The following is a 15,079-nucleotide window of genomic DNA, read 5'->3' as shown; positions in this document are numbered from 1 at the left end:
CCCTGAGGCTCTCAAAGGGCTTCCCACACACTCATTATTAGTTCAACCTCCCCCCGCTGCGAGATGGGTCAGTATCATTTCCCCATCATTCCCCATTACACAGATGGGGAAACTGAGGCACTGGGAGGGGACGGGACTTGCCAGGGGAGGGCCCAGCAAAGGAGCCAGGTGTCTAAATTCCCACGCCCCTGATCTCAGCCCACAGGCCACACTCTAGCAGAGCTCAGGGGTCTTTACCGGATTGCATTGCTTCTCTTTCCAATCCCAAAGCCCAGAAATAGCTATTCCCCTACCCCCTTGCTCCCCACATCTCCATGGGACATTTTTGGATTGTCTCTGATCAGCCTCACTTCACGAGCCAGCGGGCGCAGCGTGACGAGCAGGGGTTAAACTCTTGCCTTTGATCCCAGCCCCGCTGCTGTCTTTGTTTCAATTCCTCCAGCCCCCCCCTTAGCTACAATTTTCCACTTTCACGTCTCTTTCCATGACTCCCTGCAAACCTGAATTATTTATTGCCTGGACTCCTGTGTTCCTCACTCCACCGGATCAACTTCTCATCACCAGTCAAAAGCCCCTTAAGAACCCAAATAAGCAGCTACCACCCCCCACCCTGCCCCAAAAGTTCCTGCTTGTTCCTTTTTGCTCCAGAACATGGGGCGGGGGGGTCGTCTCTGTGTTTTGAAGTCAAAACGGCCAGTTTCTCACGGGCACTTTGTTTCATCCTTACACTGAAAAATGAGGGAATCAGCAGTTATTGATGGTGAAAGTCCAGTGTGTTTAGCAACAAAGGACCCTGGAAATTACTAGACTGTTTCAGACCAGGGGGCCCATCTACCCCAGTATCCCGTCTCCTACTGTGCCCAGCACAAGCTGCTTCCAAGAAAGGTGCAGAGAGCCCTGCGGTTATGGGAGAACAACTGGGTGTGAGTTACAATGGGCCATTTTGTGCTCTCCTCGGGGTGGCTGGGCCACAGAGAGCCGGCTGCAGCACGGGTTCTTTTAGCTCAGGCGGGAGCAGTCACCCGTCTTTCGATCCTGAGGTCCCAGATCCAAATTCCCATGCTGACCTGGAGGCCCCATTATAGTAGGGGCTGCACGGACACAATAGTCAGAGAGGGTCCCTGCCCCTGAGAGCTCACACTCCAAGTAGAGACCAGCAAATGGAGGATGGTTGTCCCCACTTTACAGATGGGGAAACTGAGGCACAGAGCAACAAAGTGATTTAACCAAGGTCACACAGCGAGTCAGCAACGGAGCTGGGACCTGGCCCTCACTCTCCCAAGTCCCATTAGTATTTTGCTATTTGTATTACAGTCAGACCTAGAATTAGAGCACCTGATGTGCTGGGTACGGCACGTACACATAGCAAGAGGCCATCCCTCTTCCAGGAAAGCTGACAACCTCAAAAGACACATGTGAGATGGAAAACAGGCACAGAGGCACCCCTTCCCCTAACACACAAACTAGGGGCACCCGCTGAAATTACTAGGCAGCGTGTTTAAAACAAACAGGAGGAAATACGTCTTCACCCAACACACACAACCTGTGGAACTCAATGCCGGGGGATGTTGTGAATGCCCAGAGCACAACTGGGTTAAAAAAAGAGCTAGATAAGTTCCTGGAGGTTAGGTCCATCAATGGCCATTAGCCAAGACAGTGAGGGATGCAGCCCCGTGCTCTGGGCGTCCCTAAACCTCAGACTGCCAGAAACTGGGACCAGATGACAGGGGATGGATCACTGGCTAAGTGCCCTGCTCTGTTCATTCCCTCAGAAGCACCTGAGACAGGCTAGGCGCTAGATGGACCATTGGGCTGACCCGGCATGGCTGCTCTTATGGGACTTGCCCAAGGTCATGGAGCAGGCTGGGTGCAGATCCGGGAACAGGAGCCAGGATCTCTTGCCCGCCAGCCTGGTGCTCCATCCACTAGCCCCCCACTGCGTCTGCAGTCCCAGCCTGCTTCCTTCACCCTCGCCTCTGGGTCACCCACCCGTCCCATCCCGCTCAGCCTCCACCGGGAGAGATTCTGCTGAGGCCGCGCACCCCCAGCCCGTCGAGCCGAGTCTCTCTCGGCGACCCCGGAGCAGACTTTCGAGGCCTGCTAGCCAGGTTGGGGAAACTTACTTCCAGGGGTGGCCAGCGCAGGCACAGGTGGGACGAGGCTGAGCACCAGCAGAGCTATCCCGAGCGGCAGGAGGCAGAGGGATGACGGTGCCACTGTCTCCTTCTCCGCCCCCATGGTCCATGAACAGAAAAGCCCCCGGCCGTTCTCCAAAGCGAGGCAGAATGCGCACACGCCCGCGGCAGCTTCTCTTAAGGGGCGGAAAGCAGGCGCCACCCCGGCTGCGGAGCTTGGGAACAGAGGGACCCCAGCGCCTCCCACTTCATTCCCAGGGGACTGGCAGGGACAGCGCCGCTCCTCGGCCTCCACCACAACTGGCCTCGATCCACCTCGCTCCGGGCTTCAAGGAGAAAGCCCCCGGCTTCTGCGCCCCCCGATTCCCGTGCTGCGTGCATAGGGCTGGGCGAGCAGCCGAGCTCTGAGCCTGCACCAAGCAGCACACCTGGGCGCAGACAACTGGGCGGAGCTGCCTCCCGCCCTCCCCAAGTGCAGCCAGGTGAAACACCAGCCCAGGGGCAGGGCCAAAGCGCTCCCACCTTCGCCTAGGGGCCCTGCCTCCTTGCACCACTGCCCCGGGTGGGTTGCAGGCAGCGCGGTGACATGGTGGGAGCTGCCAGGCCCCGAGCAGGCACGAGGGGCCGGACTCGGGTTCCCTTTTGTTTTCGATTGCTACATTCAAAATATTTAGCCTGAAAACTGAACCGAGATGGGGTTGGGCCAGGGCCGGGGGGGCTTGTTTGGAAAATAAGGAGCCAGAGATTGACCAGGGAAGAGAGATTCCCCCAAATGCACCAGCTAACTGGGAGGCGGGGGTTGCAGCCAACAGCCCCAGCTCCTCCACCCATCAACTGTACGACCCCCCCGGCAAGTCTCCGGGCCTCAGTTTCCCCAGCTGTCACGAGGTTGGAGGATTGGGGTGCTGCTGCTGGGGGAACGTGGTGTGACCCTTCATTATAGATTCAAGGACTGGAAGGGACCTCGAGAGGTCATCGAGTCCAGTCCCCTGCCCGCATGGCAGGACCAAATACTGTCTAGACCATCCCTGATATCCATAATAATTAGGTTAGATAAATGTCTGAGTGCCCAGACGCCACAGGGATGGGCATGATTGCAGAGAGGCCACTGGATGGTTTTTTTCCAAAACAGATCACAAAATTTCAGGGAAAACTTTCAAGCCCAACGGGATGGGTTTTTTTCTGCCTCTTGTTTCAAACTTCTTGCAGAGAACCCCCGCTCTCCCCCTACCCCAGCCCCAGGCGAAGGGACCTGCGCCGAGCCTTGGCCCAATAGCCCACACACCCAGCAAACAGCTTGGTGCAACTGGAGCAGGGGTCCTTTGACCCAGTCCTGATGTCCTAGAGCAGGGCCTGAAATAGCCAGATCTTCTCCTGCCCCAGCCAGCTAGCCTGGCCCCTTTCCCCTCACCTCTGGGAAGAGCAGTGCCTTGATCAGGAGCAATGGTTCCTTCCTGCCTCCTTGTCCCCTTCCTCAGCAGCACAGGAGGGGAGGGGACGGGCCCTTTGCTATGCAGCACTTACCCCCGTCCCCTTCTGGGGTGCAGCACGGGGGTACCGTGAGGTGTCAGGCCGGGGTTCTGGAAGGGCAGTGGAGCAGGAGAAAAGCTGGCCTGATGGGCGGCTTCTGCTTTGTACCCGGTCGGTCGCCCCAGTTTGTGGGATCTAGCCCCAGCGGAGTAACTGGCCTTCCCGCCGTCTCACCTCCAGGCTGGATCAAGCAGGGGAGCGTTCTACCGCAGACACAGCTTTCACCGCTCTTTGGTTAAAGGAACTTTTAATGGCACGGGCAGTAACTACCTGGCTGCCAATTTTCGAGGCAGAAGGGGCGCATTAGATCTGCGCCACTAGGGACTCTGGCTTTTCAGCGTAACGAAACAAACCACCACTGCTCTGATCGGCTGCTTTGCCAGGGAGAAAGCCCCAGCTCCCAGGCCTGCCTTTCTCCTTGACAATAGTAACCTGGGGTTTATGGCAAACTCGACTGCTTTTCCGAGTCAGTGGTTTCACGGAACGGGCTTTCCCACCTGTCACCTTTCTCCCAGGCGAGAGCAGGCAGATCCACACGCCCTTGAGCTCCAGTCCTGCAGATAGAAGGCTGCGGATTTGCCGCAGGTGATGAAAAAAGGGGGGATTTAAAACCCCTCTGCATGAACAAAGTGCTGCACTCACACGCTCTAAATTCCCAAGCCCCGGCGGGGCCCTCTGCAGAGTAGAACGCCGCTCGGAGATTATTTTGCTTTGTAGTAGCAGTGCCCGGTGCACTGGGCGTCAATCAGAAACCTGAGCGTCCGCTCTGAATAGGCCACCGTTGCCACTCCCGTTACCTTCGCCAGCCGTTGCACGTCCAGCTGCACGTCTGCATCCACGTCCCCCTTCTCATTCTGCACACGCGCCCGTGAGGGCAGGCCCAGAGGGCAGAGCGCTCGCTCGCCCCAGTGCGCTGCTCCCCAGCGCGTGCCAACTTTTCGGTTTCCTCTCCACCCCTGTCCCCATAAGGCAGGGGGAGGCCGTAGGCGCCAAAGCCGGACTGCCTCTTATCCTCCCTATTGTCACGGCGGTTGAAAAATGCGGCTCCGGCGTCTGGACCTTAACCAAGAAATTTGGACCTTGACCAAAAAAGCATCGACTGCCCCTTTAAGGGACACGCCCTGCCCAGGTGTTCTGACTGCTACTCCTTCCTACCCTTCCCAGGACAGACAGGCCATTAGCCGGCCAGCGCCCTAGGGCAGGGAGAGCCGTAGGGCTCAGTCCTGAACACCACCCAGCCCAGTGCCAGCACCCAGTTACCAACCATCCAGCTGGGGAGATGCCAAGCCCCATGAGCTGGGCTTTAGCGCCACCAAGGGGCCAGAGCCGGCTCTGCTGGGCTGATTCAGGTCAGGGCTGTGGAGCGTGGGCCGGCTCCACCTGGGGGGTTAGACCCTCATTGCAAAGGCACCCGGCACAGGCAGGAGACAGGGGAGACGCTTGGCACGTTTATTTATTTAAAAATAATCAGGCAGAGGGGGAAATGAACTGGGCAGATCTTCCCTGGGCAGCTGGGGGGGGGAGGGAGGGGGGTCTGGCCTGCCATGCGCCTTAGGCCAGCATGCAAGTGTGGGGTGCTGGGGAAGGGGCACCCACCCGGCTCTCTGGCTGCCCCTCAACAGCTGGGTAAAGGTACCTGGCACCCAGCCGAGCCGCCATCCATCCCCCCGCCAGGGTACTGCTGGGGGACAGCAGGCACGGTGGAGTGGGGAGGGAAGAGACTCATATTAACCCCATGAGTTCCGGAACACAATGTCTGAAGGGGGGGGGGGGAGGTTCCAATTAACCCCACAAGTGCCAGACAGAACAGCCACACAGGGGGGTTTCCTATTGGAAAGCATAAGAGGGGTACAGAAAATGCACCCTGAAAGGCCCTCGTGGTGGTGGTGGGGGGGGGGCTCCGTTTGAATAATGACAGGGTTAATAGCGGGATCTCTTCTCCCACCCCCCCCCCCCCCCAATACCTCGCCCCACAGACACGGTGACTGGGTGCCAAGGGGCTGCGGGCATTGCCCCAGCCTCTCCCGCTGACACGTGTTCCCCTTTCACCAGCTCCATCCGCAGCCAACTCCCTGTCCTCAGGCATCCAGACAGAGAGCGGCATGGGGGGAGGGAATCCCATTTCCAGCCCCCTCCCGCTCCCAGCTGGTCCCCGCCGACCAAAGTCAATGCCCCTTCCCGCCATCCGGGCCTCGGCGGACAGAGCCCAGCTGCCGGGGTGGAGCCTGGGGCATCTGATCTCCCAGGGCCTTTCCCCACCTCTGACGCAGAGGGTGGGTGTGGGGCAGTGGGCGCATGCTGGAGTCTGTGGTTGGGGGCTGGGTCTCAAGAGCAGCTGCTTCTCCGCCGGCGCAGCAGCGTCACCGGGTGGGTGGTCTCATCCTCCTGGTCGCTCTCGCAGCCGCGCTGGAAAAGGGGGAGGCACCAGAGAGGGTCAGGGAGGGCACATGATATACGTGTACACACCTGCGGACAGGTGCACACCCAGGCTCCCGTGCACACAGACACCCCCCCCTGCACCCCCAGGTCCCCCCCATGCACACGTACACACCCAGGTCCTCTGCTGTGCACGCACACACTCACACTCACTCCAGCCCTGCCTGGCTGCCCCCAGGCAGATCCTGCCCATGCCTGGCAAGGTCTATGCCAGCCCTGGGCACCCAGAAGCAGCAGAAGGGCGGGCACGAAGCGTTTCATTAACTAGCGAGCCGGCCGGCCAGCGGCAGCCCTGGCTCTGAACCCCCAGGGGTGCCTGGAGCTCCGGGAAGGTGGGGTCCGTTTGGTACCTGGATAATCAGTGCTACCCTGGGTGCTCACCCCACCCCCAATGCTCACCCCAGCATCTAACCCCACCCCGAACCCGCCAACATGTGACCCCTGACGCTCACCCCAACTTGTAACCCAGCCCAGAGCCCTGCCCCTGCCCATTCATCCATCACTCCCCCAACCCCTACGCGGTGAGTCCGGAGCGGAAGGTCCCCGGCGCTCTCCCCGCAGGGAGCGAGCGCACCAGCTAATCAACAAGGCCTCACCAGAGTCTCATCCTCCTTCTTCTGGCCACACAAGAGCTTCAGGTGGCAGAGCCGGTTGCAGGCAGACACCATGTTGTAGGAGAGCTGGGGGGAGAGGGGAGAAAAACACACGCAACGGGGCAGCTTAAGGCTAAGGACCCTTTGAGCCTCCACGCCCACGTATTAAGAGGGTTCCCCCCCCACACACACACACCAAGGAGCGACGTCCCCTATTAACGAGCCTGCTGTTATGCGGCCTCTTTCACACTGAAGGATTTCTTCCCTGCCGCTAAAATGCGGCCACCTCTGGGGTGGAACGCAGCAGCCGTTGAAAAGTTTAGGACGGGAAGCAAAGAGGGATCCTGCACCCAGCTGAAACAAGCCGGGGGATTTTAGGTCGGGGAATTGTAGCCAGAGCTCGGGGCTTGATGCTTCTGTTGTTTCAAAGAGTGCCATGGAACAATGAAAGGTCTTCCCCTAGGGTCACAGCTGCAAGGGGCAAGGACCCCCAAGGACTGCCCTGGGGCATTGGGGTCAGCGGGTTGGTGACTGACTGCGAGGGGAGAGTGCCCCCTATGAGGCACCCGCCCCCTAGCGCCGCACTGGGGCCAGCCCTGCCTGGGAAGGGAGAGCGCCCCCTGCAGCCCCCTGGGGATGTGGGGGCCGGGGCAGAGTTACCTTCCATTTCCTGCGGGCGTTGAACTTGCGGAAGTTCTTCATGTTGATGGAGGAGCGGCTACGGTTGGTGGCCTGCTTCCGGCTCAGGGGCTGCCAAGGGGCAAACGCATGAGCCGTCACCCCCAGCATGCCACCCCCAGCCCCAGCTCATGCTCACAGGCAGCAGGGGGACCCCAGTACCCTTAGGGGGCAAATCCCCTGCACCCACAATCACCCAGCAGGCCCCGGGCTCCTCCGCTCAGCTCAATTCCGCCCTAGGGAACCGGGCCCAGGGTTCCCCAGACCCCTGGGGTCTGTTGGCAGCTGCAGTGGCCTGGGAGGAGAGAGGGGGGTCCTCTCTTCACCGGCTGCCCTAGAAGGTTGTTATACATCTTCAGGAGCCCGTTTCCCACAGGAATCTGACTCCTGATGGTGCAGAAAACGGCCCCGTCCAAAGGCTTCCCTGCCACTCCGGGCTCATCCCGCATTCAATGGCCCCGGACCAATTCTCCACCTGACAGGCACCTACCTGCTGCCTCTAAGGCCCGCCCCCCCCCCCCCCCATCTTTGGCTTCGCACCAGGCTCTGTGCCCTCCCCCCAGCCTGGGCCCTCAGGGAAGAGCAAAACTACCAGGAGTGGCTGCCATGACCCCCAGGGGCCACAGAAGGACCGACCGGACACCGCCGTGGGCGTCCCCCTGCTTGCTAGCCTGGCGGTCCCCACCTCCCCACGTCCCCCTGGAAACACGAGCGGCCCCCTCACCTTGATCCACGGGTGGACGAGGCTCTCGGCCGCGCTCATGCGATTCCTACAGTGGGAAAAACGGGAACCGTTTGCTGCTTTCCCACCAGAAAAGAAAAACCTTTCCCGCTCCTCCTCTCCAGGAAACCCCGGGCCTTTTCCCCTCACGGTGCTTACCCGCCGAGCGCTCCCTGCCCTGCTGAGAACCTCCCGTGGCAGGAATCTCTCCCCCGCCCCCCAGAGCCATCTCCCCAGCCCGTCCATGTCCCACGTAGTGCAAAGGATTCAATCGTCCCCCCTCAATTTGTCCTCCCGGCCCCTCTGCGTGCCAGCCCCTCTCCGGTGCCACCAGGGCACCCAGGTTATCAGACCAGCTGTTCCTCCTGCCCCCTCCAGCACTAAGCCAGCAGCAGGTTACAGGCTGTGGTCCGGCTGGCCTGCGCCATGCAGGACGGACCAAATCACAGGCCAGCCTGCACCCTCTGTGCCAGCCTTTCCAGCTGGGAGTTTGGGGGGGTACGTTGGCTTGAACGAACCACCCCCCGCAGCTGGGATCACACCTGGCCTAGATCCTTAGGGGTGGAAATCACCTGGTGCTGAGTGACAGAACGAGGCCCCCCTCGCGTCCCACCTAAGCCCTCGGCCAGGTGCTTTATGCCGGCTGTACCCAGAGGTGAATTTCACCCCCTGCTTTCTGAGCTGCTCTGCCAGGGGAACCCCCTGCCCATGGCTGGCAGGTGCCAGCCTCAGGGTCTTGCTGCCCAGTGGGCTGCGGCAGGTGCCAGACGTTACCGGGGCTCCTTCACCAGCAGCTGCCGGATGAAGTCCTTGGCCATATCGGTGGTCTCGCTGAAGAATTTTTCCTCGAACTCGTAGTTGCCAGCGACGACGTTGGAGAGGGTCTCGGCATCCGTCTCGCCCTGGAACGGGGACATCCCGCTCAGCCTGCATGAGACAAGGATCTGTTGAGAGCCGGCTGAGTCCAAAGGGCCCCCGACCCACCCCTGGGGAAGCTGTGGCCCTGCCTTGCCTCAGTTTCCCCACTCTGTATAATGATATTGACCTCCAGTGATGCGCTTGGGGGTGGTCTCTGGATAGAAAACCCCAAGCAAGGGCTAAAGATGGGAGGGTCAGACAAGAAGAGACACCCAAGATGTCGGGTACTTACAAGATATAGGTAATAACGCCGATGCTCCTGAAATAAACAAAGACATGTTCTCGGTTAGTCAGCCTGAGGGCTGGGGACAATCAGTACGCACAGGCTATACTGGGAGAAATCAGGGAGGGGATCCTGGTAAACAAACAGCAGAGCGGGGTAAATTTCACCCTTTTTTTGCTCCCGACCCTTATCCCAAATCCTGCTGATCCAGCGTCACTCCCTCACTTTCACGGAGCAGATTTCCACTCTATGACGGGTTAGCCCATTGCTCGCTTCCACCATTCCTGGCGTGCGACTGACCCACCGATTGCACGGCCCGCGCGCTCCTGGACGGGACAACAGAACCTCTTTTAAGCAGAACGAGAAACTAGCAGCAATGGGAGGAAAGTCAGAAAGAAAAGAGGCATCGGTGTTTTCTCCCCCCGACGGTACTTCAAACACCCCTCCCCTCTCAATCATCGTTCTGAGAAGCCGAGCGGACTGAGCTCCTTGAGACAGTCACTGTCGGATCATTTTTGTGGCTCTTCAGTTGGCTGGGAGAGGCCGGGGAATCGTCTCCCCGCGGCACATGGCGTGTTTAAAACAAAGCCAGCGGACCCTGGAATACTGCCTGGGTGATGCGGAGAACTTGGCTGAGCCGACGACAGCTCGCGTTATACCCCTAGCCCGAGCCACGACTTTAATGAGGGGCCCCATGCAGGCTTCCCGTCCTTACCACATGTCTGTCGCCGAGCTCAGGGGCTCGTAGTTAATCACTTCGGGAGCTTGGAGGAGAAAAAAAAAAAATAGAAATACAGAATAGTCACTTTACATCCACTGCCTGACTCTCTTCGCCCCCTATGGGACACAAGATGTACAGCAAGTCAAAGCAGAAAGGACCTCTCTATGGACAACCTCAGGGTCAGCCTGGACACCCCTCAAGCCGCTAAACCTTGCTGGGTTTCCATCTCTAAAATCCAGCCATTCCCACTGCCCGAGTGGTGCTAGGGGATGTTGGAATGCTCTTTCAGACAGGCAGGAACCCAGAGTCCTAGCCATGGGCGGTCATTAAGATCCCCTGGTTCTTTAGGAAGGGAAGGGCTGTTCCGAGCTACATCGCCCCTGCCCCCAAAACTCTGGTTACTGCCTTCTGCCTCCTTACACTCCACCCCCACTGCAGGTTAGCAGGAAACAAGAGCCTCCTTCACTTCCTGTCCTAAAGTAGCGACTGTGTTCTGCCCCAGAGGTGGCTCCATTTTAGATGTGGGTGAAATTCCTTGCTGTCGAATATTCCCAAGTGCTTTGGGATGAAAGGGGCTGCGGAAACCCACGAGATTAGTCAAGTTCCTGCCCACGTGTAGAGCCCTGCCAAATTCACGGCCAGGAAAAACGCGTCACGGACTGTGAAATCTGGTCTCCCACCATGAAATCTGGTCTCCCACCATGAAATCTGGTCTTGCGTGTGCTTTGACGCGATACTATACAGATTTCACGGGGGAGACCAGCGTTTCTGAAATTGGGGGTCCTGACCCAAAAGGAAGTTGCGGGGGAGGGGGGTCACAAGGTTATTTTATGGGGGTTGCGGTATTGCCACCCTTACTTCTGTGCTGCCTTCAGAGCAGGGTGACTGGAGAGCGGCGACCGCCTTCAGAGCTGGGCACCGAGCCAACAATGCCCCGTGAGCAGCCACGCAGAAGTAAGGGTAGCAGTACCGCAACCTCCCCTGCAATAACTTTGCGACCCCCCCCCCCCAACTCCTTTTTGGGTCAGGACCCCCTCCAATTACAACACCGTGAAATTTCACTAGATTTAAATAGTGTAAATCATTAAATTTAGGATTTTTTAATTCCTATGACCATGAAATTGACCAAAATGGACTGTGAATTTGGTAGGGCCCTAACCATGTGACTCAACAATATCCTGTGGCAGAGAGTTCCACAGGTTAATCCCAATAACCTATATGCCAATGAGTCCCGCATGCTCCTGGCAACCTTCCCAGCAGATCATTAGTGCTCAGCTGTTTACCTATGTACTGCGGAGTCCCGCAAAGGCTTTTGAAGGTTACTCCATCTTCCAGCTTTTGGGCCAGACCAAAATCGATAATCTTGATTTTCGGGTTGGGGACATCTTTCTCCAGCAGCATGATATTCTCTGGCTGTGGGGGAGGGGAGGGAGGGAGACACCATGAGCCCAGTTCTCCGTCACCCCACGTGGTCATTGACATCGGTGCAAAGCAAGTGCGGGAACGTGATCAGAGCGGGATGGGCAGCATCTCGCACCCACTTTGCACTGGTGCAAACAGACATAAGGGGCAGCATCGGGGCTTACAGGGTCGACTCGCCTGGCAGGCCCCATGCCCCACAGCCTCCCCTGTGCCCACTGCTGGGCTGCGGCAGCACCGGAGGTTGGAATAGTCGTGCGGCGGGCGCGTGATTGGAGGGGGAAGCCAGCAGGGATGACGGTGGGTTTCCCAGGCGAGTTCCTTCCGAGACCCCCGCCAGGCGAGGCTGAGATCCGAGCGTGGAAGTGGGAGATTCATGCAGCCAGGGAGAACAGCCCCACTGTCTGGGCTGCATTTTAGTCCACTGCCCTGGCCCCATCTCACAGGGGAGATCTAATTTCTACAGCAGCGGGGGACTGCAGGTGTATGAAACGGACCAGAGCCTGCAGTGTTACCTCTGGCCAGCAGGTGTCAGTGTAACCTCAGAGGCCGTGCGAGGAGTTCAGTGAGAGGAGAGTTTGCGGGGAGGGGGAGAGAGGAGATGGGACGGGCAGGAGGCAGCCTGAGGGGAGAGCGGGCTCTGCAATGGGGCCAGCCCACACGCATGGGTCCATCCCAGACCCCCTTGCACATGGGGAAAGCCACAGGCTGGGCACCATGGGCCTGGGGTCTCTGAAGCTGCTCTGGCAGTGTACAGGGGCCTTGAAGTGGGTGGAAGCAGCCCCCTGACAGCCCCTCCCCACCCCCATGAATGGGGCTTCCCTGGCTGGGGTGGAGCTGGTGTCACGGGCCCTGCACTGGCCCAGTCCCCAGAATGAGGTCGGCTCGGAGGGGCGGCTGGAGCAAGCTGCGTTATGGGTATTCTCTGCTCCGCAGGGAGGAGAGTGCGAGTTAGAGCAGCCCTGAGGCCGCTCTGATTTACACGGAGAGCCTTGCAAAGCTACAAAGGGCGTTTGGCCCCCTCCCGCCCGTCTCCAACCCCCTCCCACATGCAGGGCGGGAGCCGGGAGCGACTGAGAATCAACGGTGAAGGGGCCAGAGGCAGTGCCTGCGCCAGGCAGGGAGGGGGCTGGGCACCTTGAGGTCGAAGTGGGCGACGTGCCGCCCGTGCATGTAGGCGACGCCCTCCAGGATCTGCTGCAGGAACTCGATGGCCTCCGCCTCTGTCAGCGTCTCCTTCTCGGCAATGAAGTCAAAGAGCTCCCCGCCGCGGATCCTGAGAGCGGAGAGGGAGAGCGGGTGAGGCCTAGAGACATGAGAGGGCCCAATCCTGCTCCCACTTACGGCAGGGCCCTGGGAGTGGCCGGAGCCAGGCTGGCCTGAGGGGCAGGGACAGCAGCAAGCGCATGCTAGAGCTCCATTGTCCCCTGGCATCACAGGATCTTAAAGCCCTGACGTAGGTGGGGTCAGTTCCACATCCCCCCTGGGGAAACCGAGGCACAAAGAGGGGAGTGATTTGTCCTGGGGTCACAGAGCAGGACAGGGCAGCGTGGGGAATAGAACCCAGGAGTTCTGACTTAAGAGACCTGTGCGCGACCCACTCGACCACGCTGCCCCAATTCCACGCTGCAGTTCCTGTCCATTACAGCGGCCACGTTCCTCCTCAGAGGTGGCTGCATTTCCAAGCAGGGCGAGTGCTCCCTGCTCAATGCTGCTGTTAATCAGCGGCAGCGTTCCACCTAAGAAGTGGCTGCATTTCAGTGAGGGCAGGAAAGCGACCCCTGTACAGCCATCGTGCAGAAGCCTTCTAGACAGGAGGCGCTATCCAGACAGATTGTCATGTCATACACACAAGGCAGACAGATAGGAGTGTACAGACACACATACAGGCATGGATCACATAGGGTCCTGGTCACCTTGTGCAGTCACAAGGGGGGGGGGTGTGAAAGGTTACTGTGGCACCCACTTTGCCAGCACAAGGAGCAGGGCAATGGAGAATCAGGCCCATTAACCGCAGGATCTAAATGAGATTTGCCTGGATGAAAAAAATTCAGCCAACCGACCTCAAATAGCTAAGCGGACACTAAGTCAAATCCATGCTCCTCACACTGGAGAGACGCCATCCAAAGGGGAGAGCTCAGGATTTCAAACCTTCAGCTGCCCCATCCCAGAGCGCTCAGGGCCAGGACCCCACGGCTCCACCGTGCCAGAGGACCGTAGCTGCTGCGTGCGGGGCGGACCTAAGCAACTCGTGCCTTCTGGGGCTTTGAAACTCATCACAAACACCTCGACTCACCCATGGGGAGCTGGCACAGAGCTCAGAGCCCAGGTATGACATGCTTGGGGACGGGAGCAACTGTTTCCAGCCAGGTGAAGAGTGGGAACTAGTGGTTAGAGCAGTAGGGACTGGCAGCCAGGACTCCTGGGTTCTATCCCCATCTCGGGAGGGGGAAGAGTGATGTATAGGGGTTAGGGCAGAGACCGGGATCCAGGACTCCTGGGTTCTTTGACAACTGTGCCACTGAATGACCTTGGTGAAAGTCTTGTCCGTTTCTCTGTGCCTCAGTTTCCCCATGGGTGCCATGGGGGCTGATCCCCCAGCAGGGAGGGGGCGAGGTGTGCGCTAAACACATCGAGCGTTATTAGAGTGGGGGGAGGGGGAGCCCACGTGCCCTGCCCCCCCTCCCACTCACAGCTCCAGGATCAGCACCATCTCGGCCTTGCTGGCGAAGAGGTCGTGCAAACGCAGGATGTTGGGGTGCTCCAACTGCTGCAGGATGCTGACCTCCCGCTCCACCTGCTCGCGGTCCAGCCCCAGCCGGCTCCCCTTGCACTTGCGCATCTTCACGAACTTGGCGGCGTAGAGCGTCCCCGAGCTCCGCTTCCGGCAGCGCTTCACCACCCCAAAGTGCCCGCTGCGGGGACAAGGTGGAGAGAGACCTTGGTGGGTGGGGGCTGGTGGAGCAGGGTGGGGGGGCAGGAGTTGGGCAGTGGACATCAGAACGGGTAAGCAGTGCCCCCTCTCCCCAGCCCCCACTCCCCTCCCAGAACTGGGAATAGAACCCAGGGGTCCTGACTCCCAGCCCCCTCCCCCCAGCCACCAGACCCCACTCCCCTCCCAGAACTGGGAATAGAACCCAGGAGTCCTGACTCCCAGCCCCCTCCCCGCAGCCACCAGACCCCACTCCCCTCCCAGAACTGGGAATAGAACCCAGGAGTCCTGACTCCCAGCTCCCTCCCCCCAGCCACCAGACCCCACTCCCCTCCCAGAACTGGGAATAGAACCCAGGAGTCCTGACTCCCAGCCCCCTCCCCGCAGCCACCAGACCCCACTCCCCTCCCAGAACTGGGAACAGAACCCAGGGGTCCTGACTCCCAGCCCCCTCCCCGCAGCCACCAGACCCCACTCCCCTCCCAGAACTGGGAACAGAACCCGGGCGTCCTGATCCCCCGTCCCCTGCTCTAACCCCTAGACCCCACTGTCTTAGAAACAGCAGCCAATGAACTACTGAGACGTCAGCGATCGTGTTTTCACGAAAGTGATGAAAAAAACAGTGCAAAGGGGACGAAGCCCATTGCACACTCTGATTTGGAACAGCCTGGCCTGACAGAACAGGGGTCAGTCCGGTCACTGGCTGACGCCCTGCACAGCCGTGCCGGGGGCGGGATCTGGCTCCAGCTCTGTGGCATGGGACCTCTACAAGG

At 59.4% G+C, this 15,079-nt stretch overlaps 2 protein-coding genes across 21 annotated transcripts in view; both read right to left on the bottom strand.

Moving 5' to 3' along the window:
- The window catches only part of INSRR (insulin receptor related receptor), a 42,564-nt gene extending 37,588 nt beyond the window's left edge, over window positions 1–4,976 (bottom strand). For both annotated transcript variants that reach the window (XM_042843273.2, XM_024099878.3), the window contains exon 1: window positions 2,124–4,976. In XM_042843273.2, the coding sequence (XP_042699207.2) occupies window positions 2,124–2,238 (115 nt within the window). In that variant the 5' untranslated portion in view covers window positions 2,239–4,976. The remainder of the gene's footprint in view (window positions 1–2,123) is intronic.
- Window positions 4,977–5,100: 124 nt separating this feature from the next.
- The window catches only part of LOC101930983 (death-associated protein kinase 2-like), a 30,205-nt gene continuing 20,226 nt past the window's right edge, over window positions 5,101–15,079 (bottom strand). For 16 of the 19 annotated variants that reach the window (XM_065574323.1, XM_065574318.1, XM_065574328.1 and 13 more), the window contains 10 exons: window positions 14,068–14,289; window positions 12,512–12,650; window positions 11,239–11,368; window positions 9,950–9,998; window positions 9,244–9,270; window positions 8,868–9,020; window positions 8,097–8,142; window positions 7,355–7,444; window positions 6,698–6,781; window positions 5,101–6,071 (listed from right to left, as the gene is read on the bottom strand). In XM_065574323.1, the coding sequence (XP_065430395.1) occupies window positions 5,991–6,071; window positions 6,698–6,781; window positions 7,355–7,444; window positions 8,097–8,142; window positions 8,868–9,020; window positions 9,244–9,270; window positions 9,950–9,998; window positions 11,239–11,368; window positions 12,512–12,650; window positions 14,068–14,289 (1,021 nt within the window). In that variant the 3' untranslated portion in view covers window positions 5,101–5,990. The remainder of the gene's footprint in view (window positions 6,072–6,697; window positions 6,782–7,354; window positions 7,445–8,096; window positions 8,143–8,867; window positions 9,021–9,243; window positions 9,271–9,949; window positions 9,999–11,238; window positions 11,369–12,511; window positions 12,651–14,067; window positions 14,290–15,079) is intronic. The other 3 variants (XM_065574333.1, XM_065574327.1, XM_065574332.1) reach the window with 1 other exon arrangement.

This window comes from Chrysemys picta, chromosome 20 (assembly GCF_011386835.1).
Source record: "Chrysemys picta bellii isolate R12L10 chromosome 20, ASM1138683v2, whole genome shotgun sequence".
NCBI classification, from domain to species: Eukaryota; Metazoa; Chordata; order Testudines; family Emydidae; genus Chrysemys; species Chrysemys picta.
This window is presented reverse-complemented; position numbering and strand designations above follow the sequence as displayed.